General features: G+C 44.0%; 1 protein-coding gene across 1 annotated transcript in view; it reads left to right on the top strand.

The window, feature by feature from the left end:
- OBSCN (obscurin, cytoskeletal calmodulin and titin-interacting RhoGEF) overlaps positions 1–26,581 on the top strand; it is a 301,099-nt gene that overhangs the window by 167,659 nt on the left and 106,859 nt on the right. The window contains 4 exon segments of the mRNA XM_045004158.1: positions 289–555; positions 1,744–2,010; positions 2,966–3,238; positions 11,512–11,781. Coding sequence (XP_044860093.1) covers positions 289–555; positions 1,744–2,010; positions 2,966–3,238; positions 11,512–11,781 — 1,077 coding nt within the window.

Raw genomic sequence — 26,581 nt, 5'->3', positions numbered from 1 at the left:
GTTCAAAGTTAATTTTGCTCAGAGAACTCAACCAAGGGAAGGCGTAAAGTCGAAGAGTACTTGAAGGAAACTTCAGAATTGCAGACAGCCTCTTTGGAATATAATGGAATCAGTTACCATTGTCATGTATAAGTTGGCAGTATACATTCTATGATAGTGACTTTGGGGGTATTTTTAAAAAACAGGCGCTACCTTTCCCACAACGTCAGTGCCTGGTTATGTTAACAGGCAATTGATTTGGGGTTAAATAAAAGCCCCTGTTGGTTTGTTTTTTCTCTTTCCTTTTAGCCCTCCCAGTTCTTTTCAAAAGGGAGCTCAAGGACAAGGAAGTGGAAGAAGGAACTCCAGTAAAACTCCAGTGTGAGCTGACAAAGCCCACGGCTTCTGTGCAATGGAGGAAAGGCACCATGGACCTCTTTCCATGTGCCAAATACGAAATGAAATTAGAGGGTCTCGTAGCTGAACTCGTGATCCATAACACGGAACCAGAAGACACATCTGATTACACCTGTGACACTGGAGATCAACAGAGCACAGCCAACCTCAGAGTGAATGGTTAGCATTGCCCCAAATGGGGCATAGTTTAAAAACATGAATCAGTGATATGTTAGAGAAATTACTCTGAATTTTTTTGGGAATACATCAAATTTGAAATAAGTTGAATGAGAGAAAAGCAGATACAAAACCACGAATTGGAATGCACAAAAGTGGATTATAGAGGGACATATTTTAGAATGCCTGTAGGGTGCATAATTCACTGCATACAAGTAGGCTGACCAGATGTCCCATTTTTAAAGGGACAGTCCCAGTTTTGGGGACTTTTTCTTATATAGGCACCTCTTACCCCCCACCCCCGTCCCGTTTTTTCACAGTTGCTATCTGGTAACCCTACATATAAGTGACCTCCTTGTGTCCCTCGAGTATTAACAGTTGTAAGAAAATTCACACTATATGAGGACTCCATGATTTTAACAAATGATAATTCTTCAGATTTAGTAGTTTGGGTTATTTTCTAGTCTGGTGCAGCAATAGAATCATTATGCATAAACAAGTTATAGAAGCACTTTGATTACCTATTGATTTTCATCTTTAATAAATTGCAATGAAAATCATGAACACTATGAGCATTTAAACAAAATAAAAATAAAGTGGGTGGGTAGTCACAAAATTAACTAGCCTCCCAACAGTTCAGTGACTGTTGTCCAAGTAGTTGGATGGAATTTGTTCTAGTACAATAGTGCTACATCTTCTGCAAGGGATTATTGTTGAGAGTCTAAGGATTTTGGAAAGACAGGGGTGCAACAGAACGTGTGTTTAAGGCCTGATTCTCCTCTTTCTCAAGTTGGTGTAAATCAGGAGTAACTCCGTTAAAGTCAATGGAGGTTACACTGGTGTTAGTAAGAAGAGAGTATACTCTGTATTTAGAATGAATGCTAATAGTGCATCCTGACCCCTAATGCTATCTTCTACATCACAAGGCTCATAATAGAGCTACTTCTGATAAAGAAACCCTGAACTTTGTGTGGGATAAAAGCTTTAGGGAAATTGCACTGAGCTTACCTTTCTTTATGTACTGGGAACACAAGTGATTTATTTACCTCTGACATTATTAAATGCATATTTGTTCTGCAGCATTAGGCCCCAGGCAGCCAGGCTCCTTGTGTTGGATTGTATCTGGGTTCATCTTTCTACATGCAGATACATAGCTAATGGATTGTCTATTGACTGTTCTTGACTCCACAGCTATTAAACCTCTGTTCAAGCAACAGCTAAAGAATGAGGAAATGGAAGAGGGAGGAATGGTCAAGCTACGCTGTGAGGTCACCGTAACTAACGCTATAGTAGAGTGGAGGAAAGATGGCAGGGTGCTTCAGTCAAGTTCCAAGTATGGAATCAGACAAGATGGTACCATTCATGAGTTATATATTCAACACCTGGAGCCTAAAGACACCGGCAAGTATTCCTGCATTGCTGGGGATGAGACGACCTCTGCAGTGCTGACTGTGAAAGGTAAGAGCATTTTACTGCGGGGTTACTTTTCAGTACAAGATGGTGAGATTTCACAAATCAGAATAGTTACTGCATATAATACAGTTTTTTTATCTTTAAAATATGACTGAAAGAGTTGTCACAAAGATCTTCGGGTCTCATGCTAATTGAGTATGGCAAGTGTGAAGTTACTGAAGTGTCGCTATGGGAGACAGAGTTTTCTTGTGGGTTCATCCAAGACCATGGAACAAACTCCCACAGTATCTAAAAACTACCTCCCACCTCACTGCTTTCCATGCCAAGTTCAAGTCAAGCTTCTTTGACATTGCTTTCAATAATTAAACACATAGTCTGGAGAAGAGAAGACTGAAAGGGGACATGATAACAGTTTTCAAGTACATAAAAGGTTGTTAGAAGGAGGAGGGAGAAAACTTGTTCTCATCCTTGGAGAATAGGACAAGAAGCAATGGGCTTAAATTGCAGCAAGGGCAGTTTAGGCTGGACATTAGGAAAAACTTCCTAACTGTCAGAGTGGTTAAGCACTTGAATAAATTGCCTAGGGAAGTTGTGGAATCTCCATCACTGGAGATTTTTAAGAGCAGGTTGGACAAACACCTGTCAGGGATGGTCTAGATAATAATTAGTCCTGCCTTGAGAGCAGAGGACTGGACTAGATGACCTCTCGAGGTCCCTTCCAGTTCTGTCATTCTATAAGAGCACATGGTGCGCTATTTTAAAAGACACACACACACGATTTTATTCTTGGAGAGATGAAGAGAGAGAGAACTACATGTGAAAGATGTTAGCCATGTCACTTAATGCACCTAGAAAGTGCTCAGATACCAATGTGATGGACATGTTATAAGAACCCACATAAAACAGAACAGTTTTCTAGAATTGTGATGAGCCGCTCTTGTGTTTTTGGTCCATGTGTGGCCATTTATTCTTTCACTAATGGACATTGCAACATTTGTAGAGCCTGATGTGACCATAGTCAGTGGCCTGAAGAACGTGGTGGTGTATGAAGAGGAAGATGCTATGTTTCAGTGCCAGGTTTCTCATGGCAACGCAGGGGATGTGGAGTGGAAGCTACAGGACGTCGCTCTGCAGAGCAATGAAATGAATGAGATCTCTGTTGAAAAAGGCAAGATTCACACACTTAGACTGAGGAAAGTCACCCAGCAGGATACTGGCACCATCACTTTCAGAGTGGGGCCCTATCTGTCCACAGCAGAGCTCACAGTAAAAGGTAACAAGATCCATGGCCTGGGTGAGAATCTGGTGTGAGTGGAGCGCAGCTTCTCAAGGCGTCATCCATATACCGTAATGGAACTACTGTTATCAAATGAGATTACCAAGGATGGTTAGGATCAGGATTTTGATGGAACCTTCTTCTCTCCATTTCTTAGTGCCATTCTCTCCCTGAATGCCCCTTCATAGCTGCAAAGAACTTTGCACTTGCAAAATCAAACCGTATTCCCTTCCTGTACTTATTAACCATGACATTGAGCCAGCCAAAATACTGATTAATGCTTCATTACAATATGATATTTTAAGAGATGCTGTCAAGTAGCTTAGGTCCAAAATGCAGGCTTTTGCTTCAAAAATAATCTTACAAAACCTTCATAGAAGTTAAAACACTTTTTAGTATTTAAATATTCCATTGCATCATTTGCACGCCAGTTATTATGGGGACATAGCATTGTAAGAGGCTCAGAGCTGAGTGGTTGACAATGCACTGTCAAAGGCATAATCTTGAAAACTAGACTAGAGTAATTACAAGCTCCTGCAATTCCATCCTCCATATATTTGTAATTTCAGTACCGCTTCCAGTCTTTAAGGAGACTCTAAAGAACACAGAATTGGAGGAGGATGCTACAGCCACCCTGGAGTGCGAGGTCTCTCGGCCCAATGTATCAGTAGAGTGGAGGAAGGGCTCCCAGGTGATTTCTCCAAGCTCCAAATATGAAATCAGGCAAGAGGGGACAATCCATACATTAAAGATTTATAATTTAAAGCCAGAAGATTCGGGCAAATACACCTGTGATAACAAAAATCAGCAAACTACAGCCACTCTAACTGTCAAAGGTAGGTTTTGAAATGACGTATTTGTTCAAATTAACAAGCACAGTCCTACTTCTATCAGATGCACTGGGCCAGATCTTCAGCTGATCCTTTGAATTCAGGGGAGCTATTCTGATTTACACCTGCTGAGGTTCTAGTCCCCTGTTTTTAGTAGTTACATTAAATGCTTTTTATGTATAGTCCAAGATACTGATTTATTTCCATTGGATGTTGCATATGACATTGGTAATGGCCCCATAATGAATGCTCTCTGTGAACATTACTAAACAGTTATGGAAATTTGTTACTGTGTATGTACATCCGCTTTCATATCTTATTTGGTTACTACCATAACTTTTAAAGTGAGGGACTAGCAGGTACTGGCTACAGAGCTAGTTTTACTCTGAGTAAATGTTTGCAAACTACTCCCAGTACATCTCTGTCAATGAACTTCATTCCTGGGTTGAGAGGTCCCCTTGTAGTCCAGCTCTGGGCCTCAACCCTGTTCACAAATTCATAGATTTTAAGGCCCAAAGGGACCATCTAGCCCAGGGGTGGGCAAACTTTTTGGGGCGAGGGCCACATCTGGGTGAGGAAATTGTATGCAGGGCCGGGGCAGGGGGGGTGGAGTGCGGGATGTGGAGGAAGGGGCTCAGGACAAGGGATTGGGGCAGAGAAGGGGTGCAGAGTGTAAGAGGGGGCTCAGGGAAGGGGGTTGGGGTACAGGAGGGGTACGGAGTGCAGGATGGGGCTCAGGGCAGGGAGTTGGGGTGCACGGGGTGCAGGGTGCAGCAGGGAGCTCAGGGCAGGTGGTTGGAATGCACAGGAGTGCAGAAAGGGGCTCAGGGCAGGGAGTTGGGTGCAGGAGGGGTGCGAGGTACAGGCAGAGGGCTTAGGGCAGGAAGTTGGGGGGCGGGGGCAGGAGGGGTTTGAGCTCCAGCCCGGTGCCGCTTACCTAAAGTGGCTCCGGGGTGGCAGTGGCGCACACCAGGGCCAGGGCAGGCTCCCTGCATGCCTGCCCTGTCCCCACGCCACTCCAGGAAGTGCTGCGGCCCCTGGGGGGAGGGGGGGCAGAGGGCTCTGCGTGCGCACATGGAGCCCTTTGCCTCCCGGCCCGGGGGCTGCTTCTGAGAGCAGCGCCGGGCCCGCAGCACCACCAGGGGTAATCCCGCGGGCCGGATCCAAAGCCCTGAAGGGCCGGATCCGGCCCGCGGGCCATAGTTTGCCCATCCCTGATATAGCCTGACTTCTTGTATAACACTGGCCATAGAATTTCACCGTCACGCTCTGTTGAGCCCAGTGATTATTCTGTCACCTCAGTCCTGACATTCAGAGTTCTCTATTGCATTGGCCTTAGTCAACATACACCAAAAAAAGGATCCTGCAAGGTAGGATAATGGTGCTGATGCAGCTGTCTCTTAACGCCAGTGTAAATGAAGAACTCTACTGAAGTCAATAGAATTACACAGATGTAAAAAATGGTATGATCACCAGGGCCGCCCAGAGGATTCAGGGGGCCTGGGGCAAAGCAATTTTGGGGGCCCTTCCATAAAAAAAAAGTTGCAATGCTATATTCTCATGGGGGCCCCTGCGAGGCTGGGGCAAATTGCCCCACTTGCCCCACCTCTGGGCGGCCCTGATAATCACAGTTAATAGCTTTAGCTAAACACTGGAAGTCAATGGGAGATGCTGGAGATCAGCACTAGTGAAAGTCAGACCTAAGGTGTCTAAAGTGGACACCCAAACCTTGAGACACCCCAGACTAGTGAATTCTTTTGAAGTAACTGACCTAAATGGCTTGTCTGTGCTCACATAGTAAAACACTGAGAGACTAAGGTTAGAAACCAGATAATCTGATTCTCATCCACCTGTCTACGCCACTAAACTACAGTGCCACAAAGGCCAATCATCTAAACTCTTAATGTTTCCCCTTCTTAAAACAGAAATAATATTTCAGTGGGAAATTTTCCATATCCAGATTGCAATATTATTATTATTATTATTATTATTATTTTGGGCCAAGAATGAGTAACACATACCGTTTTACTCAAATGTATGATATGGAATCCTAGAACTGTAGTGTTGGAAGGGCGCTCAAGCAGCCATCCAGACCAGCCCCCTGCACTAAGGCAGGGCCAAATATACCTAGACCATCCCTGACAAGTGTTGGTCTAACCTGTTCTTAAATATATCCAGTGATGGAGATTCCACAACCTCCTTTGGAAGCATATTCCAGTGCTTAACTATCTGTATAGTTAGGGTAGGTCTACACAGCTGTTAAACGCCTGTGGCTGGCCCTGGTCAGCTGACTCGGGCTTGTGGGACTCGGGCTGCAGGGCTGTAAAATTGCTGTGTAGACATACAAGCGAGGGCTGGAGCCCAAGCTCTAGGACCTCAGCAATGGGGGAGCGTCCCAGAGTCCAGGCTCCAGTGTATAGCTAAAGCTATTAACAGTGAGCATATGGTTTTTACATCTGTGTAATTCTACTGACTTCAGTCGAGTTCTTGATTTACACTGGTGTAAGAGAGAGCAGCAGCACCTCCATTGTCTTAGTGTCACCCACAAATTTTATAACCATACTCTCCACTCCATTATCCATGTCATTAATGAAAATATTGAATAGTACCAGACTCAGGACTGATCCCTTTGGGAGCCCACTAGATACGTCCTCCCAGTTGGACAGCAAACCATTGATAGCTACTCTTTGAGTACGGTCTTTCAACCAGTTGTGCATCCACTTTATAGTACTTTCATCTGGACCATATTTCCCTAGTTGGCTTATGAGAATGCTATCTGAGACTATATCAAAAGCCTTACTAAAATCAAGATATATCATACCTACAGCTTTCCCCCATTCACTTGGCCAGTAACCCTCGCAAAGAAGGAAATTAGGTTAGTTTGGCGTGATTTGTTCTTAACAAATCCATGTTGGCTGTGACTTATTACACTAGTATTATCTTCTAGGTGCTTACAAATTGATTGTTTAATAATTTGTTCCAGTATCTTTCCAAGTATCAAAGTTAGGCTGGCTTGTCTCTAGTTGACTGTGTATTCTTTGTTCCATTTTTTTTTTAAAGATCGGTACTATGTTCGCCTTTTCCAGTCCTCTGGGAGCTCATCTATCCTCCACGAGTTCGGCCAGAGGTTTCCAAATTGTGGGGTGTGCCCCGCTAGTGGGGTGTGGAGGAATGTTTGGGGAGGCATGGTTGGGGCCTGGACCAGCCCCCATGGGGAGCACCATCCAGCTCCTCTTCCAGCCCTGGCTGCTGGCCCCATGCCCGGGACTCCAGCTGCTGGCCGAGGCCCCGGTCCCAGCTCTTTAACCTGTTCTTTCCCTATTTTGACTTTTGTGTTTCTTCCCCATTATTGTTATTGTTATTTGTGTTAACTATCGGGTCACAATTAACTTTTTCAATGGAGACTGAAGCAAAAAAGGCATTAAACAGCTCAGCCTTTTTGGTGTCATCCATTATTAACTCCCTTTCCCCACTAAGTAATGGACCTACAACTTTTCTTCTTGCCTGCCTTGCCTCTAATGTATTTATAGAATCTCTTCTTATTGCCTTTATGTCCCTTGCTAGGTGTAATTCATTTGGTGCTGTAGTGTTCCTGATTTTGTCCTTACATACTTGTGCTATACTTTTGTATTCATCCTTTGCAATTTGTCCATGCTTCCACTTTTTGTAGGATTCCTTTATGATTTCTGGTTTTAGAGTAGTAACTGTATTAGTCTGTATCAGCAAAAAGAACGAGGCCCCTTAGAGACTAACAAATTTATTTGGGCATAAGCTTTCGTTGGCTTCATCCGATGAAGTGAGTTTTAGCCCATGAAAGCTTATGCCCAAATAAATTTGTTAGTCTCTAAAGTGCCACAAGTACTCCTTATTCTTCTTTTTTTGTATGATTTTGAGTCATTATAGAACTCCTGATACAGCCATATTGGCTTCTTGTTGTTGTTCCTATTTTTCCTTCTTATCGGGATAGTTTGCTATTGCGCCTGTATTATTTTACCTTTAATATTAGATATGCTACGACAAAGAATCAGTCACAAAGTTCAAGAGAAATTAAATGTTTCCCATTTCACATGGAAATTTTCCCCATGAAAAGTGTTCGCCAGTTTTGCCCGACTATAATGTTGGCTCCACATTCCAAGTGTTGCGTGTGATACCAAGCAAATCCAAATGCAGTTGTACTGTGAGTGGGTGTACCGAATGGCATGATACTTGACCCTATTTTTTTCTCTATGGAACCCAGCCATTCCAGCACTTTTTGAACAAAAACTCCAGAACCAAGAAGCTGAGGAGGGCTCTACTGTCACCCTACACGCTGAGCTCTCCAAACCCAATGCCCCAGTGAAATGGAGAAAGGGTTCAGTCCTGCTCCAAGCTAGTGCCAAGTATGAGATGAGACAGAAGGGATCTACTGTGGAACTCCTAATTCATGACTTGCAGCTGAAAGACTTTGGAGACTACACTTGTGATTCTGGTGATGAGCAGACTACAGCATCCTTGTTGGTAAAAGGTGACAGAAACATTATTTCTCTTTTCAGAGTGGTAGCTGTATTAGTCTGTATCAGCAAAAACAACTAGAAGTCCTTGTGGCACCTTAGAGACTAACAAATTTATTTGGGCATAAGTTTTTGTGGGCTAAAACTCCTTGTTGTTTTTGCTATTATTTCTCCTTGTAGCTATTTCTAGTTTAGTTTAAATGTAGCAGCCATATTACTGGGATGGAAGACCAATGAATTATGAATCATGTTAACCAAGGAATGTTGGTACCTGTCCAGTGATCATGTGGTCACCAAAAGCTTTGGTGCTGTGATAAGATTGACAGTGATTGAGACAGCGCCGCCAGACTGTCTTACGGATCTAGCTAGACACTAATCCAGGTGGTGCTTGATCTGCAAGGAGGCTACATCCCTTTGGGATTTTCCTGAATGATGGATAAGGATAAATGTATCAGTGCTCCACATGATACTAGGCTCAGGGACACTGGGCCAGTGAGCCCAGTCCCCCTGAGCCGAAAGCTGTTAAGTGTCATGTGTTTCTCATGACCGGGGTTCTCAAACTGGGGGTTGGGACCCCTCAGGGGGTCGTGAGGTTATTACATGGTGGGTCGCGAGCTGTCAGCCTCCACCCCAAACCCCGCTTTGCCTCTAGCACTTATAATGGTGTTAAATATATAAAAAAGTGTTTTTAATGTATAAGGGGGTCACACTTAGAGGGTTGCTATGTGAAAGGGGTCACCAGTACAAAAGTCTGAGAACCCCTGCTCATGACACTTTCACTTGCAGGCCCCACTCCACACCACGAGCTAGCCTACCTGCCTGCAGTCCAGGGGCAGCTCTATGTTTTTTGCCACCCCAAGCATGGCAGTCAGGCAGCCTTCGGTGGCGCGCTTGTGGGTGGTCCGCAGTCACACAGATTCGGCGGCATTTCTGTGGGTGATCTGCCGGTCCCACGGCTTCAGCGTACCCGCCGCCAAATTGCCGCCAAAACCATGGGACCGGTGGACCTCCCACAGAAACGCCACCAAAGGCCACCTGACTGCTGCCCTCATAGTGACCGGCAGGCCACCCCCCGTGGCTTGCCGCCCTAGGCACGTGCTTGCTGCGCTGGTGCCTGGTGCAGTCCAGCTGGTTTCCCATGCATCCAGTTGTGCTGCAGGCAGATAGATGGCATTCTGGGGCTGTTGTGTCACTTGATTTTCGAATGGCTTGTCTGTTACACAGCCCCACCAACTCTTCCCTAGTCCTCTGCTGACTTCATAGAGCAGCAGCACAAAAAGTGAGAGAAGTCCACTCTCCTGTCCCCACAGGCAACCCCCAAACACAGCTGCCCCAAAACCTCACCCCAGCCACTACCCAGCAGCCTCTCAGAGGCAGCCATCCCTCCTCAGCTCCACCCCAGGCACTTCCAGAACCCACGCTCCCCCTTACAGGCGTCCATCATCCATCCCTATTAGCTCTCCATACACACTCAGAACCATATTTCCCTCTCATGCAGATCTCCACTTCCACTGTGGAGCCACTAGGGCATAATAACAGGCTGAACCAAAACTCGGGAGCTGAGCCCCCAAACTTTGTGCTGTTCCAAACTAAAACCCCAAAGCCCTTCTCTAAATCATACAGATGTACCCCCATCTGTGCTCCAAATCAATACAAATAATTCTAGTTCTCCTTTCTTTGTGGAGTCTGATTTTTCAAAGCTGGGCAGATTAAAGGAAAATGCCCATTTCCTCATTTGTGCATTCAAATAAAAAAAACCACCCAAATCCCTAGCTGAGGCATCTGAGTTCCACCTTGAGCACCCAAATGGAGAATTAAGTGTCAGACTTCAGTGCTCAGGTTTTAAAATGGGCTCCTGCTACTGGGCACTGTGAGATGCTGCTAGGGTCATCCTTGATTTCAGCTGGAGTTGTTGGGATTTAGCACCTCTGAAAATCAAGCACTCTACATTTGTTCCCCTTGTGGGGTTTTTAAAAACGTATTTTGCAACCTGAGCTAAAGGAGTATTTTACAGGGTGCCATGATTCCATGTAAACTCCACTTAGACCTACCGGTCTATGAAGGGTTTCAAGAGACTGTTACTAATGGTGATGGGAAATGAATTAGCACGTTGGGCCTGTGGGTGTGTAATTCTGGTGACAAAAAGGGTCAAAATGTTCACAACTGTATATGAAAAATAGAAGACCAGTTGTAAAAGCAGGGGAAAATTCATATCAGAAGGTCGGAAAAGACTGTCACTAATGAAGTGTAAATGTGTTTTCCTGTTTGTCTTGGTTTAGCTTTGCCAGTGCTTTTTATACAACCACTCCAGAGCCAGCAAGCAGAAGAGGGTGGCACCATCACCCTGAGCTGTGAGCTCTCTAAACCCAATGCCCCTGTGCAATGGAAGAAAGCAGGGAAAGTTCTGCAACCAAGTGACAAGTATGAGATGAATCAAGCTGGCCCTGTGACTGAGCTGACAATCCATAACCTGAAAGAAGCTGATGCTGGGGAATACACCTGTGATACAGGAGACCAAAAAACCACAGCAGCTGTATATGTGAAAGGTAGGACTTGAACTCTCTTTTGATAAATACCGTTGGAAGTATCTCAACTGTGTTTAAAATCATGATCCTGGCACCATGACAAAACAGGGTTCTACAGCAGCGTAGTGGGAAATCCCACTATACATAGTCCTGTGCCCAGTAGAATAAAGAGGCATTTGGCCAGTGATTTCAGTGGGTTCAGGGCCTTTGGGGATTCTAGGGCTTCATGTTAATATTACTTAGCTACAATGTGTAATCTTCCTGTTAGAAATATTTGTATATTGTATGTATAATATTGTTTTAAGTACCCAGAATCCTTTGGGCACGAGTTGCCTTACAAATAATAATATAATAATAATGTCTAAAAATGGGGTAAGATGCTTTAAAATGGATATAAAACAGCTGTGACTTTTTTTTAATCAAAGAACCAGCAGCAAGCATAGTGGAGGTGCTAAAGGATGTCACCTTAAATGAAGGAGAAGATGCAGTGTTCAAGTGCAAGGTGTCTCGGGAGAAAGCTCGGGACGTGCACTGGTGCCTGGGTGGCGTACCGCTCCAGCCCAATGAAATGAACGAGATAACTGTTCGAGGGAAGCTTCACACTTTGACCCTGAGGAGGGTGACCCTAGAAGACTCTGGTTCTGTCAGTATCAGAGTGGGGCAACATACCTCCGAGGCACAGTTAACAGTCCAAGGTACGTAAAGCACCCCTTTGAGATAACTTGCTTCAGTTCTATAAGAGGTTTGATTTTTTTTAATTCTGTGTACTGTCACCATCAGAACCAAGCACTTTTCTATAACCCTCCCACTTACAATGGCGCTGGATAATACTTGCTCTTTCTTTTACAAGCTGTACAAAGCCTTTCACGCGATGGTACAAAATAAAAAATGATCTTAAGGGTTGGTCAGCACCATGTACCACCGTGTTTGTTTTTCTTTTATCTCGTTCCCCAGTGCAAATATAGGAGGCAATTCTGATTTCAGGTATGCCAGTTTTACAGAATCAGATCCATTCTTATTTGTGGTTTTTTTCCTCCAAATCTTGTGTTTCATAGAGTTTGATTGTGATGTCACAACACGTTGGTGTAAAATCATGCTAGGTCATCAGAATCAGGGCCATTGTATGGTCTCCTCCCGTTCACTCCTCTCTCTCCTCTACACCCAAATCCATGCTTCATGAGGCAAGACACTAGAAAATGTACCATAGGGAACAATCTTTAATTGGAAGGGTGAGGGATTTTTATCATACTTCATGAGTTCACAATCTTTTTCATAGCATGGACCACATCCAAACCAACATATTGTCTTGTGGAAACCTCTTCTCCAGTTCACAATAGTATAACATTACTGTGGCAACTAGAGCAAGTGCTTACATGGAAAATCAATATTAGGAAAATTATTTAATTTAAATTTTTAGCTTTTCTTGCAATCCAGCAGGTGGCAACAAGTAGAAGAGTTAGAATCATAGATGTGTAGATTTTAAGGCCAGAAGGGACCATTAGATCATCTGGTCTGACCTCCTGTATAACACAGGCCAGAGAATTCCACCCAGTTACTCCTATATTGAGCCTAATAACTCGTGTGGAACTAAAGCATACCTTCCAGAAAGGTAAGTCTTGCTTTTAAGACTTCAAGAGATGGAGAATCTACCACTTCTCTTGGCAATTTATTTCCATGGTTCATCACCCTCACTGTTAAATTTGTGCCTTATGCCCAATTTGAATTTGTCTGGTTTTAACTTCCCGCTATTCATTCATGTTAAGCCTTTCTTGCATACATTAAAGAGCATTTTAGCACCAGGTATTTTCTCACGGTGAAGGTATTTATACACTCAAATCAAGTCAACTCTTGATTTTCTTTTTGATAAGCTAATAGATTGAGCTCTTGAAGTCTTTCATTGAAAGGTGGTTTTTTTCCAGTCCTTGAATCATTTTGGGGGTTCTTCTCTGCACCCTCTCCAATTTTTCAACATCATTTTTAAAACATGGACACTGGAACTGGACACAGTCTTCCAGTATCGGTTGCACCAATCCCTAAATCCTTTTCAGAGTCACTGCTTTCCAGGATACAGATCCCTGTTCTGTAGGTATGACCTTACATTTAGCTGTTTTAAAATGTGATCCTGTGTATGGAAACATGAAATCTGAGAATTAAATCTTGAGCTGCTGTGCATTTCTTATAATAACCTGTATTAAAGAGTTTCCTATCGACACGCCTGATTATATGTGTGCAAAATGCTTTTATTCCCCTTTCTACAGTTGCTCCGGCCATATTTGTAAAGTTGCTCGAGAACCAGGAACTGCAAGAGAGTGACACTGCAAAATTACAGTGTGAGCTATCCAAGCCTAACATTCCAGTGGAATGGAGGAAAACTTCGTCTGTGATCAAGTCCAGTATGAAGTTTGAAATCAAGAAGGAAGGGAATGTACATACTCTGATCATCCATGATTTAAAACCTGAGGACTCAGGGGAGTATAGCTGTAATACTGTTGACAGGAAGAGCACTGCCAGACTAGATGTTAAAGGTGAGATGGTGTCTCCAGAGTGCCATGCTCTGAAGCCATTCATAAAATGCTATTTTTTTATGTCTACAGGTGTTGGTGCTCTGGGATCGCTCCTCTTGCATTCAAGGATTTCATTTTTGGGGGGTGAAAAACAATCTTGTCTTTAGTAATTGAGATATGCGGTTTCTGAAAAATGGGAATTTTTCCATAGGAAAATTTGCTGACATTTTTGGTTTTCTGTTGGGGAAAATCTAAACTAAATATTTCATTTCAGGTTGGGTCACCATTAAACTGCATCTGTCCAATGTGCTGTGGTGCCTCATGGGAGTTGTAGTTTGGGTGCATCGTGTTCCCATTCTCTCCTATGGGCTGGGCTCCCTAGCTGGACTACATCTCCCATGATCTCTCCTCTAATTTAGCCATGTAGCACATGATAAGTCACAAGACCCCAGTTAATCATGGGACCTGTAATCAAGCTAGGGGGGGAGGGATAGCTCAGTGGTTTGCACACTGGCCTGCTAAACCCAGCGTTGTGAGTTTAATCCTTGAGGGGGCCACTTAGGGATCTGGGGTAAAATCAGTACCTGCTCCTGCTAGTGAAGGCAGGGGGTTGGACTCAATGACCCTTTTTGGGGGGAGAGATAGCTCAGTGGTTTGAGCATTGGCCTGCTAAACCCAAGGTTGTGAGTTCATTCCTTGAGGGGGCCATTTAGGGATCTGGGTCAAAAATCTGTCTGGGGATTAGTCCTACTTTGAGCAGGGAGTTGGACTAGATGACCTCCTGAGGTCCCCTCCCACCCTGATATTCTACAATATTCTAGAGACCGAGCCAATAAGGAAGAATGAGGGCACCACATAGCACAGCACCTGAGCCAGGTGAAGTTTGATGCTGATATGACTTGAAACAAAACATGTTGAATTGGGAATGTCAAAACATTTCATTTTGGTTGAAAATGTCAAAATGAACATTTTTATATTTCCAAATCAGTTTTTTTTTTCAGAATTTTCTGTTGCACACAAGACCCTTTTTTGATTTTGCACTCCAATTCTGGATGAAAACAAATGTTGAAATATCAGAATTTGCCACTGGGCAGAAATTCTGATCTTTGCTCAGCTCTAGTAATTCTTCGTCTGCAGTGTTAGAGATTATTGAATGTATGTGCGATCAGCAATCTTACCTTAAAATGGACTACATTTAGAATCGCAGCATTATTCATTAAAAATTAGCCTCTTGTAAATACTGTAAATGAAAAGATGGATTGTTGAACTATGTTAGTCTCCTTTTTTAAAAAAGTGGTTAAAGCTATCTTGTGTTTCAGATAAATAGAGCTCCAGTCCAAAATGCCCCTGGGGTCTTCTTTTGGTTATCACCCCAAATGTGACTGACAAAACGTTGCAAACCAAATTTAGCTAGTAGAGATTTGACTAATAGAGATGGATCAAAACTGGAGCAACTTGTTCAGACCTCGCTACCCAAACTTTGGAGGTTCAGATAAATTGAATCTGGATTTGAATCAGACATTCTTCTGATGTTTACAGAACTGAAACCTGACCAATATTATGTAAAACCAACCCCCCGCCCCTTTCCCATTGGAATCCCTTCATCATTTGTAATAATTTATGAAGACATAGGTATTAAATTATCCCCCAGTACAAACTACTTTACAAAACATTATTACCAACTAGCAACAAATAGTTGCTCTACCAGAGAACTATCAACAATTCCAACATGACTATGGGCCAGGTTCTATCCTTGCTTGCATTCCTAAACCCTGACTGGGAGTAAATGCTGGCAGAATTTGGCCTATTATCTTCAGGAATTCCATTATTGTTCAAGCTGTTATCAGTTCATTTTTTTCACAAAACAACCTCCTCTCTTGTTTGGCTTAATTCACGCTGTCAGCCCTACCTGTGCTTTTCAAACGTTGGCTCCAAAATGAGGAAGTCGAGGAAGGGTGTACGGCCGCACTGCGCTGCGAGCTGACAAAACCAAGTGCTCCAGTTGAATGGAGGAAAGGAGATGTGGTGCTGCAGTCAAGTGACAAGTATGAGCTCAGGCAAGAGGAGACTTTTGTTGAGCTGTTTATTTATGACGTGGAACTTCAGGATGCTGGGGAGTACACATGTGATTCAGGAGATCAACAAACCACTGCGGCACTGCTAGTAAAAGGTAGGAAAAGGCTTGATTTGTGGTAAATAGTCATAAAGGCCCTCGCTGTCCTTCAAAGTTGGTAAAATGGAAGTTTTACTGATGAATTATCTTTAACGTTTATCAGCCAGCAAATCTCATTTTAATATAACAATGATACAGTATATCACTACACACTTATTTCTACCTTGTGGATCAAACTTTTTTAAAAACCACTTCTATTCTTGCACTTGCATTTTCAATCTCACAACCAGATGCTGGAACAAAATTGCAGATGCTATTGACTATAGGCATAAACTATAGCTTTTATGAAATTGAGATTTGCTGACTGTTACTACGTGACATTATCTGAGATAAGAGTATTTCCCTATACTTAGTATGAGGGAATATTGCTGCATATGACATACTGCTATATGTTAATAGTTAGCAAATATTGACTTAGAAATGGCAACCAGTATGCCTAATTGTACCTGTGTAACCCACGCTTATGTGGTGTCACGTTCTGTTTCCCTCTAGTGGCTAAGCCGTTAGATGTTTATGAGTTTGCTACTGGCTGACAGCTCCAGAAGTGCTGGATATCTGTTACTGATGACCCACCCACGGGTGTTGCATTTCCCATGCAATTCAGATAGTTACATGTCCAAATATTATCATTTTAACCTGCATCTTTGTGCTTATAGCTGATTGTAGGCACAAAACTGTGGGAGTGAAAATAGCAGCCAAATAGAGGCCCCTTAAAAAAACATAATTCATAGCAGCCCTGAACTGAGCTGCAATGATCTACTGTTATTGTTTGCCTCTATGGGACTTTGGCCATAGTGCAATGTGAAGGACTATAGTGGGATAGCATTTCCAGGTTTCCAGCTCTCTGAACCACACCTAGCAACTACCCAGAGAGAGGTGATCAGAAGGGGAATTGTGAGGAATGGAGGGCAGTAAGCCTCAGTAATTCACACTTGAGCATTCTCACTCCAGTGGTTGCTTCTCCACTGCAGTACTACCCGTGCTTTTTAAAGAAGAGCTGCATAACGTAGAGGCAGAAGAACGAGGAACAGCTGTCCTGCAGTGTGAGATCTCCAAACCTGATGCCCCAGTGGAGTGGAGGAAAGGAGCGCTGGTACTTCAGCCCAGTGACAAGTATGAGATGTGTCAGAATGGCACCATTGTGGAGTTAATTATTCATGACTTGGAGGCTGAAGACTGCGGACCCTACACCTGTAGCACTGGGTATGAGATGACCACAGGCTCTGTGTACGTGCAAGGTAAGAATAAATCATTTCAATTTACCTCGCGTTTCTGGCGGAATTCAAACAGGTGGTTCTTCAGTCAACAGGCCAGATTTAGTCCTAGTGTAAGTAGGTGCAACTCCACCAGTTTCTGGCTTGATTTCAGTGATGTTGCACACTTTTATAGCAAGCGTGAATATGGACCAATATTTACAATATAATGCAGCTCAAAGACAATGACCATGCTGTCTGTAAAATGGTATAACAACACCTGCTTAAATAACTATTTGCTTAGAGTGACTGTATGAAGATATTGGATACCATGTTGTTAATTATTATTATAGTTATTTTATAGCATTGTAAGTATACGCAATACTTAAATCACAGGGAAGATTCCTGGCATAAAGAGTTTGCAGTATCAATGCAGACGACACCATACAGGACAACAAATCATGAATGGATCATGAAATTCTTAGACTGTCCTCACGTTGAAATAGTATGTCCGAACAAACCCTCTATGTTTGTCGGCAAGTGCATTGTTTATCTTAATGAGCATGACAAGTTTATTTATGCAGGACAATTTGAATATAGTTCACAGAATCTGTGAATCTAAGAACTGAACTTTAGATCAGTTCTGTGGAAGGAACGCGTATATGTTTGTCCTTTGTTTTCCCTTGGTGTACCCGTTTTCTTGCTCTGTTATACAGAAGAGAAAGCAGAGATAGTTTGTGGTTTAAAGAACACGGATGTCTTTGCGGGTGAGTCGGCCACCTTCACCTGCGAGCTCTCACGCCCGGGGGTGCAGAATATACAGTGGTGGCTCGATGGATCTCCTCTTCAGAACAGCACTGTCAATGAAATCGCTGTGCGAGATGGAAAAATCCACACTTTGACCCTAAAGAACCTGGGGTCTGATGATTCGGGGATTGTGACTTTCAGAGCTGGGTCCCTCATATCTTCAGCTAAATTATTAATCAAAGGTATTATTTTTAGAAAGATGCAGATGTCCATCCCCCAAATTACTCTCTATACTAGCGCTCCTGCCTTCTGGCTACCCGTAAGAAATTCTTCCAAAATACTGTTATGTTATTAGTATTCTGCCAGTGGCATAATATTTTCATAACTACTGGACTCTAGGATAGAGCCCAGGCTTGCAACATTTACTCATGCAAGTTGTCCATTTTCATGCACGTAGACCTGTTGGTTTCAACAGACCTACTTCTGTGAATAAGGATGACTCAAGTGAGTAAGGGTTGTAGGATCCGGCCTGTGGCTTTTACTGGGCAGCAGAGTCAGGATTTGTTCAAACTCTGGAAACAGATGGTGAGGATTTAGTCTTACCATTGTGGTGCCTGGGTGTTGTGTCCTCCCCAGGACTATACAAGAATGATATTACCATAAATGCCACCCACTCGCATTAATGGGTGGGAGAATTTGATGGGGTCAGCGATGAAAGGGAGACAGCCCCAGCAGCAAGGGAGGGAGACACTCGCCAATAGATAGCTCCCCACCCTTCCGTGAGGCTCTGGCACCCATTGGCCAGCCAGGAGAGAGGAGTGCTGATTGGCCAGCATTCCCCAGCACCCATTATTTAACCTGGTGTGGGGGCCATGTGGCGCATCTTTCGGCGCCGTTCCAGCAGCCCACCCTACCCGCTCAAACTTGGAATGGGAACCTGGCCTGGCAGATGCTGTGGGTCTAACCGATCGCCTGTTTAGGGGGTCAGGAAGGAATTTTTCTCCCATAGGCCAACTGGTGTAGGACCAGAGAGTTTTTTGCCTTCCTTGCAGCATGTTCAAGCCACAGTGGATGAAGTAGGAACCTTTAGTACCGAGCTGAGGTACTGGAGTGGTGGTGTTTATTCATCGCAATTTGCGATTGGTTTCCAGTGTGGTTAAAAGGATAAAATGAACAGTTCCCAGAGGTAAAAGACCTGGGATTTCGGTGATGAGCCAAGCTGAGATCCCCACCTTCCTTTACCCTGTCGAGGAGGGGAGGGTGCTAGGACTCAATGAGCTGAGACCTGGGGGGCAGGCTGAGGAGAGCATACTGCACATTATGGGTTATATGGTAGATAGCCCTGTAAGCCTTGCACTGGAACCAATTAAACGCCTGGTATAGGAGAGTGTGGGGAATGGATGGACAACACCCCTCCCCAGCCTTAAATTTTAATAAAAGTTGCAGCCTGCGGCTTAATTCCATGCATGTGTCTGTCCTCATTTTGCCATTGTCCACATCAAAACCATCGCCCTGCTACTGCTCCACAAGACACGCACACGCAAAGATTGGGCCTGATTCATCATTATGTGGCTGGAGTGTTGACACAGCATAATTCTATCAAAATCGATGCCAGCGAGCTCTTATGCATGGGACTGCAGAACAAGTCATGGTGCCAGGCGGGATCACAGTGGAATAACACAGGCATAAAACTGCAGTAACACAATGTTGACTTGGGCCCATTAATTTGTTACCGATGTACTGCTGGTTAATACTGTATTGAGAATGTTTTGTTGCTGTTGAATTGATGCTGTTTTAGAATTGGTAAAGGTAGCCATGAACTGAAAACAAAGCAGAGCTCCAGACTTTACAATAAAGAAACCCCCTACACAGGTACATCCTTTAGAGAGCTCAGGAAAAGCTGCGACTTTATTTTCATCTCAGTACAAAAGCAATTTGAGGGAGTCACATACCAGGAGACGTAGAAGTTTAGCTACTCTTTCCATTAAAATCCTCCTCCTTGTTGGGTAGCTGTGTCCTTTAACTAAAACAGGAATAGTCAGAGTTATGTAACTGCAATCTGAAACTACCATCAATTTTCTGTTACACCATCAACTCCTCATCCCTAAGCAGCAAGAATGGCCTCAGGACCTGCCATCACATTTCTCATGAGGGGAGCTGTGCCATTAAAAGCCATAATAGAGCCCTTAGATAGGACTGAGCCTAGCAGGAGGAATTCAGTAGACATCTCTCGGCTGCCTTTGCATGCCAAAACATGCGTATAATTTCCTTTAACATCAGTGAAATGCACACATTGTTGAGAGGAGCATTTTCTCACAGGTCCAGTTTAGCTGATTTTAGCTAGGCTGCAATGAGTTCTGCTTCTTAAGATAAGGGCTACTTCTGGTTGAGACCCTTCAATGACTACTAGTTCTTTAACCTAATTGATTATATAGCTTCACACCTACAAAGTCCTTTGTAGCATAGCTGTGCTTCCAGGGAGAAGGGCTTTGCTGAGAGGCTGCTATTTCAATCGCCATTCCGATTTTTGGTCAAATATATACAATAAATATTGCCTGCAAATACGCCAATGGAGAGGGAATACAAAGTAGCATCTAGGAGGGTGTCCCATGCCTGCTTTTGAAGCTTGCAAAATCTATGGTTTGGTTTGGTTTTCTTTACTGTATTGTATTACGCCTATGACCATAGCAGCTATCTTCAACAGTGGGATTTTAAAAGAAAGTAAAGACCGTGAAAATTCAAAAGCAGTGGCACGGGTATCCCTTTTCTCAGCAGAAGCCATCAGCTACCAGGACCATTTGCAGGATTTCTTGGGTTCCTCAATTCAAGATTTCAATAAGCCGTGGGTACTAATGGTAGCATCGAGTTATCTACAGTAGAACCTGAGAGTTACGAACACCTCAGGAATGGAGGTTGTCCGTAACACTGAAATGTTCGTAACTCTGAACAAATCGTTATGGTTGTTCTTTCAGGTTTACAACTGAACATTGACTTCATACAGCTTTGAAACTTTATGATGCAGAAGAAAAATGCTGGGTTTGACCATCTTAATTTAAATGAAACAAGAGCAGTTAAACTTTCTCTTTAATTATTTAATAGTTTACGTTTAACAGAGTACTATACTGTATTTGCCTTTTTTTTTTTTGGTCTCTGCTGCTGCCTGATTGCATACTTCCAGTTCCAAATGAGGTGTGTGGTTGACCGGTCAGTTGGTAACTCTGGTGTTCATAACTCTGAGGTTCTGCTGTAGTTACATGACTGACTTTACAAATCGACTCGTTAGATGGCTATATGCAGTCATTTGTGCCTGTAATTGTCTGTCTTAAACACAGGCAGACACAAGATTCGTCAAAAACTGGGCACTTATCTTCTATGGAGTGCCGTCCCCGTGATATTTTGGAAGGTCCAGAATAGAGTTGCTCACCTCTAGTGCCATGCTTGCCTTACTGCCTGTGGGTTTCTGACGGGCTTTATGACCAGTGGTAAGCCGGAATGCCTAATGTAATTGTACATTTCATTTCAAGTAGCTTTCATGGTTTGTTCACATAGAGAAAGGCTCCTATGAACTTTCAGACAGGCCTAAGTATCACTGGCGCAGTTTTCCTTTGGGCATCTAAAGTATCATAGTAAAGGCACCATCATATCACAGCCTGTTGGAAGCTATAAGTTCGTCATTGGAAAATTCCTGGCCAGATTTAATCAAATGAACATATAGCCACACCGGGGTTAATTTTTAGCACAAACTTACCAGTTTAATTGGAGTCACCCAGCTAAACCCCGGCCAATCTTGCCGAATATGTTCTCTCTGACATTTCTGTTTTTGTTTAAGTCACTCAACCATCTTCTCAAGGCAGCTCACCCATCCCACTTCACTATCTCCACTCCTGACAGATTCTGAGAAGCCCTGACATACTTGAGAGTGAGCCACATCGAGTGCTCCTTGGTGGAACGAGGGCTACTGTGATATGTGTCGTTGTGGGGAGGAAATGATGAGGATGGAGAGAATCCTAGCGGATGCTCTCCAAAGAAAAATAGCCTTCAAGAATCTTAGTATAAGTCTTAGTTATTTAGGCTAAACCAGCAGTTCTCAAACTATGGGGCAAATGTGTCAAGAGAGGTGTGAGCTGTGTGATTTTATTTAAGAGCTCTATCAGCCCCGGGTGGCTGGGGCTCATGCAGAAGGGCCATGCACAACCGGAAGGCCGGAATAAATGGGACAGCTGGAACCCCAGAGCTGATAGCTGGAGCCACACCACTTGGGCTCAGGCTCTCCTTCCCCTCCACTCAATCCCTCACCTGGGGTGGCAGCAGCAGCGCAGAAGTAAGGGTGGCAATGGGACATTAAGTCTGCAGTGAAAAGTGATACTGACAAATATCACTATCCACGCTGCCAGCCTTATTTCTGCACAGTGCTGCCTTCAGAGCTGGGCGCTCGGCCAGCAGATGCTGCTCTCCGCTCTGCCTCCAGAGCTGGGTGGCAGTATATGTATGTATGTGTGTGTGTGTGTGTGTGTGTGTGTGTGTGTGGTGGGGGGAGGGAGCACGTAAATGACTTCAGACACAAAGAAGGAGGGCCTGACCAAATAAGTTTGAGAACCATTGGTCTAAACTATCTGATGGTACAGCTATCCTAATATACCCGGTTTGCTTCCACGCTGCTTGATGCTGACACAAGCAAATGCTAAACCTGCTAACCTGTAGCGCATCTGAGCAGCCTTATGCTTGTCATTTCATTTCCTTTGCTTCCCATTCCACGCGGGCTCTGTGCTTGACAAAATCTAAGCTGCCCTTTCCATAAGGATCCACTAATGCATGTCCCTCCTGACATGTTGGTTGACAGATCCAACTATTGAGGTGGTCAGTCCCATGCAGGACATTACCATTGATGAAGATGGCACAGCAGAGTTCATATGCCAGTACTCTAGACCAGTGCAAGCCACATGGAAGAAAAATGATCAGGAAGTTTCCGCAGATGGGCAACGAGTCATTATCGAGCAGGACTGGAATGTAGCCAAGCTAAAAATTAAACCTGCTCTTCCAGAAGACAGTGGCATCTATTCTTGTGAAGCTGGAAGCACCAAAGTTGTGGCTATGCTTGATGTTCAAGGTGAGGTCTTCCAGCACAAAGGGAAGACTACCATGGGGACCAAATAACAGCCAAGTGGCAAATCACAGCCGCATCTGACAATAAGTGGCAAATCGTTACCTATTCATTTGGTCTTCATTCCAATATCAATAATAATGAGAAACGTGTTTGGTGTTAACATGAGTTGAATGTGAAAATGTACAAAAATCAGTTGGAAACTAGTTCAATTTAATGCCCACTTTTGGTTCCAAATGCATATAGGTAATCATGCTTACTCTCCAATGAACTGAATTTGGTAGTAGCGCTAATCAAATGGGATATGTTCTGCAGCATTATTGTCATGCTGCAGATGTGGTGTTCTTGGACTTGAAAAATAATAGTACTTATATAGTGCTTTTCACATACAAAGTGCTTTAAAAATTAACTAAAGGATAAAATGGCATTGTATTTTTTATTTTCAGTTAATCTAATCTACAGCTCACCTTTCTTGATTTTTATGTCTATTTAAAATAATGATAACTTGTAAAGCCTCTTGTAATTAGATATTGTAAGTGTCCCTGGGAGACACAGAGTGGAAAAAACAATAGAAATATTACTTTATATGTAGTTAAGTGTCTGTGATAGAAACGATGAAGAGAGCAGCTTGATTCTTAGGTTTACAGAAAATAGTATTTCAAGGTTTGTTGTATCCTGTTCTTATATTTTTTCCCACCAAAGACTAACTCTTGTTTCCAATGAAGTTAATGAGAGTTTTGCCTTTGATTTTAATAGGATCAGGATGTGGCCCTATATGTAACCTTTATTGGTTTAATTAACAGAGCTTTGTTTATATATGTCTTGGACTCAGTTGCTCAGCGTCTGCGTTCAAGAGTCACTAATTTCTGTCTCTCTCTTAGGTACTTGTACTGCCCTAGTTACTGTGCTATGCAAGTGCCCCACAGTCTTTATTGTGGTTATTTATTTTCAATTTAGGACAGAGTGGACATGAATATAATTTAAAAAATAATTGTCCAATCATCACAGGGATGATTTTCAAAAAGGCCTAAGAGATTTAGTAGCACAAGGCCCATTGGCCTTAATTGTGACTTGTGACACTGTAACCTGAAGGCATTTTTGAAAATCTTCCTCCACGGGTTTTTGAGACCAGTCTAGCATTTGGTGATTTGGTGTCCCATGTAAGGTGAAAGACACCTGATCTCAGTCTTAGACTTGATGGTGCATAAGATACTTCAAAGAAAACTACCATACGTTTGCCAGTATTAACTAATTGAGGGGGTAGACCTGCAGCTGCTCCATGTAAGGAACTCTCCTTGACTTCAGTGGGACACGTACATGGAGCAACCACAGAACGAGGCCCACAGCCTGCCATTTAAAACGGGACTGCCTTTAAAGCACCGAAATATCCAAGCGATCAAAACAAACAACAGTAGAGCATAACGGATATGTTTTAATAACTAGTTTTCTGCTATTTGCATATGGATTTCTTGTTTTCAATTACTGGGTACGCTATTATGATTAGAAATAATATTGTTTCTTATTTGGTTTCTGAACTGTGGGATTGTGCTCAGTTAAAAAGCCAATTTATTATTTATGATAATGCTCTGCACTTTGGTAGCTCCTTCCATCTTAGGGTCTGAAAGCACTCACCAAGTATTAATGAATTCCGTCTTAAAAGGCCCCAGGGGGGCAGGGATCTGTAAGTATCAACATTCTACTAATGAGGAAAGTGGCGCACAGAGAAATTAAATGATGCGGATACATTCATACAGGAATGCAGTCATGCCTCTGACTCCTGTCCTTTGCCCTAGGCACAAGACCATTGTTCTCTTTAAACATTCAAGTTGGAAAATTCTGGAACCTCAGAAAAATTGATTTGGCTTTGCTAGAGAATAAATAGTTCAATATCAGTTTTCTAGGTGACAAGCAATTGCACACGGATTAGAGGTTACAATGATTGATGTGGTTACTAAACAGGATTGATTGGCCCATTATTCTGGTACTGCATTAGAACACTGATCATGAGGACCATGATAACTCATGTGAGCGTTGTGGGTTTCTGTTTCTAAACTGTGCTCACCCAACTCAGTGTACATAAATTTGTACAGTAGTGTATGCCTAATGTGTCTGTGCAATTAACCTGTGTGGCAAACCCAGGCCAAATGGCTACAAAGGGGGGGGTAGGAATTAGTCCCAGGGGGGTTAAAAGGCTTCTCCCTACCCATTGAGGAGAGGCAGCTGTGAGACATTAGGTTCAGCTGGAACAAGGGTTACCAGGGAACTAATTTGGTTCAGCTGGCCCCAATTGCTGGTGACCTTTTTAAACCCTCCCTGGCAGGGAAACAGGGGGGGAGTGAGAGAAGCAGAGAAGCTGCCAGCAAATAGGTGCAGCAAGGCTCTGTCCTCTTCCACCAAGGAAGACTGCACTCTGTCCCCAGAAGGGGAGAAAAACTGCAAGGGGCTGACTGAGAGGAGGATCAGGCAGACCCTGCGTGACTCGGAAGGTTTTTACTTTGCCCAAGCCTGTGTCCTCAAGGCAAAAAGGGACTGAGCCAGCTGGGGAGAAGCAGGTACTTTGCCACACGTGGTGTCAGGGGTGGGATGGGTTAGTGAGTGTGGCTCTGTGGCAAGCCACCTCAGGGCAAGGTAAATCACAAAAAAAAAAAAAAAAAAAAAAAAAAAATTAATTAATTAATTAAAAAAAAAATGGAGGACGTCGTGAAGGCGCTGTTACAGGCCACTGCAGCCCAGCAAGAGGCTACCAGGGTACAGGCGGCGGCCCAGCAAGAGGCAGTACGTGTCCAACAGGAGACCAACCAGCTGCTGATGAACCAGGCGGCCCAAGATCGAGCCACCCTGAATGAAGTAGTGGGCCAGCTGAAAGCCCTGGCCACGCTGACGCACGGGGCCCAGGAGACCCGGCTGCTACGGGCTAGCAACTATTTACAGAAGATGACTACAGATGACGATATAGAGGCATATCTCCTCGCATTCGAGAGGACGGCACTGCGGGAGGCCTGGCCCCAAGACCAGTGGGCAGGCCTCCTGGCCCCATTCCTGTGTGGGGAGGCCCAGAAGGCCTACTTTGACTTGACCGCAGACGCAGCTATGGATTACCCCCAGCTGAAGGCGGAAATCTTGGCGAGGACAGGTGTGACGCCGGCCATGAGGGCCCAGCGCTTCCATGAGTGGAAATACCGGGACGACAAAGCACCAAGGTCCCAGCTATTTGACCTGATACACCTCGCCCGGAAGTGGCTCCGCCCTGAGATCCATGGGCCAGAGAAGGTAGTGGAAATCCTGGTATTGGACAGGTACATGAGGGGGTTGCCGCCAGACATACGAGGGTGGGTCTGTCAAAATGATCCCTCCTCTTGTGATGAACTAGTTGCTCTCGTAGAGAGACACTTGGCAGCCCAAGAACTTTCTCGGACCACCGAGGAAGGGAGGCGCCAGAATCGGAGACCAGTCTCTGCGCCGAGGCCCCGGTTTGCCCTAACGCCAGGCCGGACAATGGAGAGGAGGAAGGAGGCAGGAGAGCAGCCGGCAGTCCCGGAGAGGCTGGAGGACTGGGGGAGAAAGACTCGGGGGATAAATCCCAGCAGCCCGAAAAATAGGGGGCTGCCCCAAGCGGGGTACCGATGCTATGCCTGTGGCGAATTGGGGCATATTGCTGCCCAATGCCCAAATCTAGGAGAGCCTATGCAGTGTGAACTGGGGGATATAAGGGGACTATGTGATCTAATAAGTCTGGTTGGGGTTGCGATGGTCCCGCATAGATACACTAGGCCTGTT

The sequence above is a fragment of the Mauremys mutica genome, chromosome 2 (assembly GCF_020497125.1).
Source record: "Mauremys mutica isolate MM-2020 ecotype Southern chromosome 2, ASM2049712v1, whole genome shotgun sequence".
Classification (NCBI taxonomy): domain Eukaryota; kingdom Metazoa; phylum Chordata; order Testudines; family Geoemydidae; genus Mauremys; species Mauremys mutica.
The sequence above is the reverse complement of the archived record's forward strand: the minus strand, read 5'-3'. Positions and strand labels throughout refer to the sequence as shown.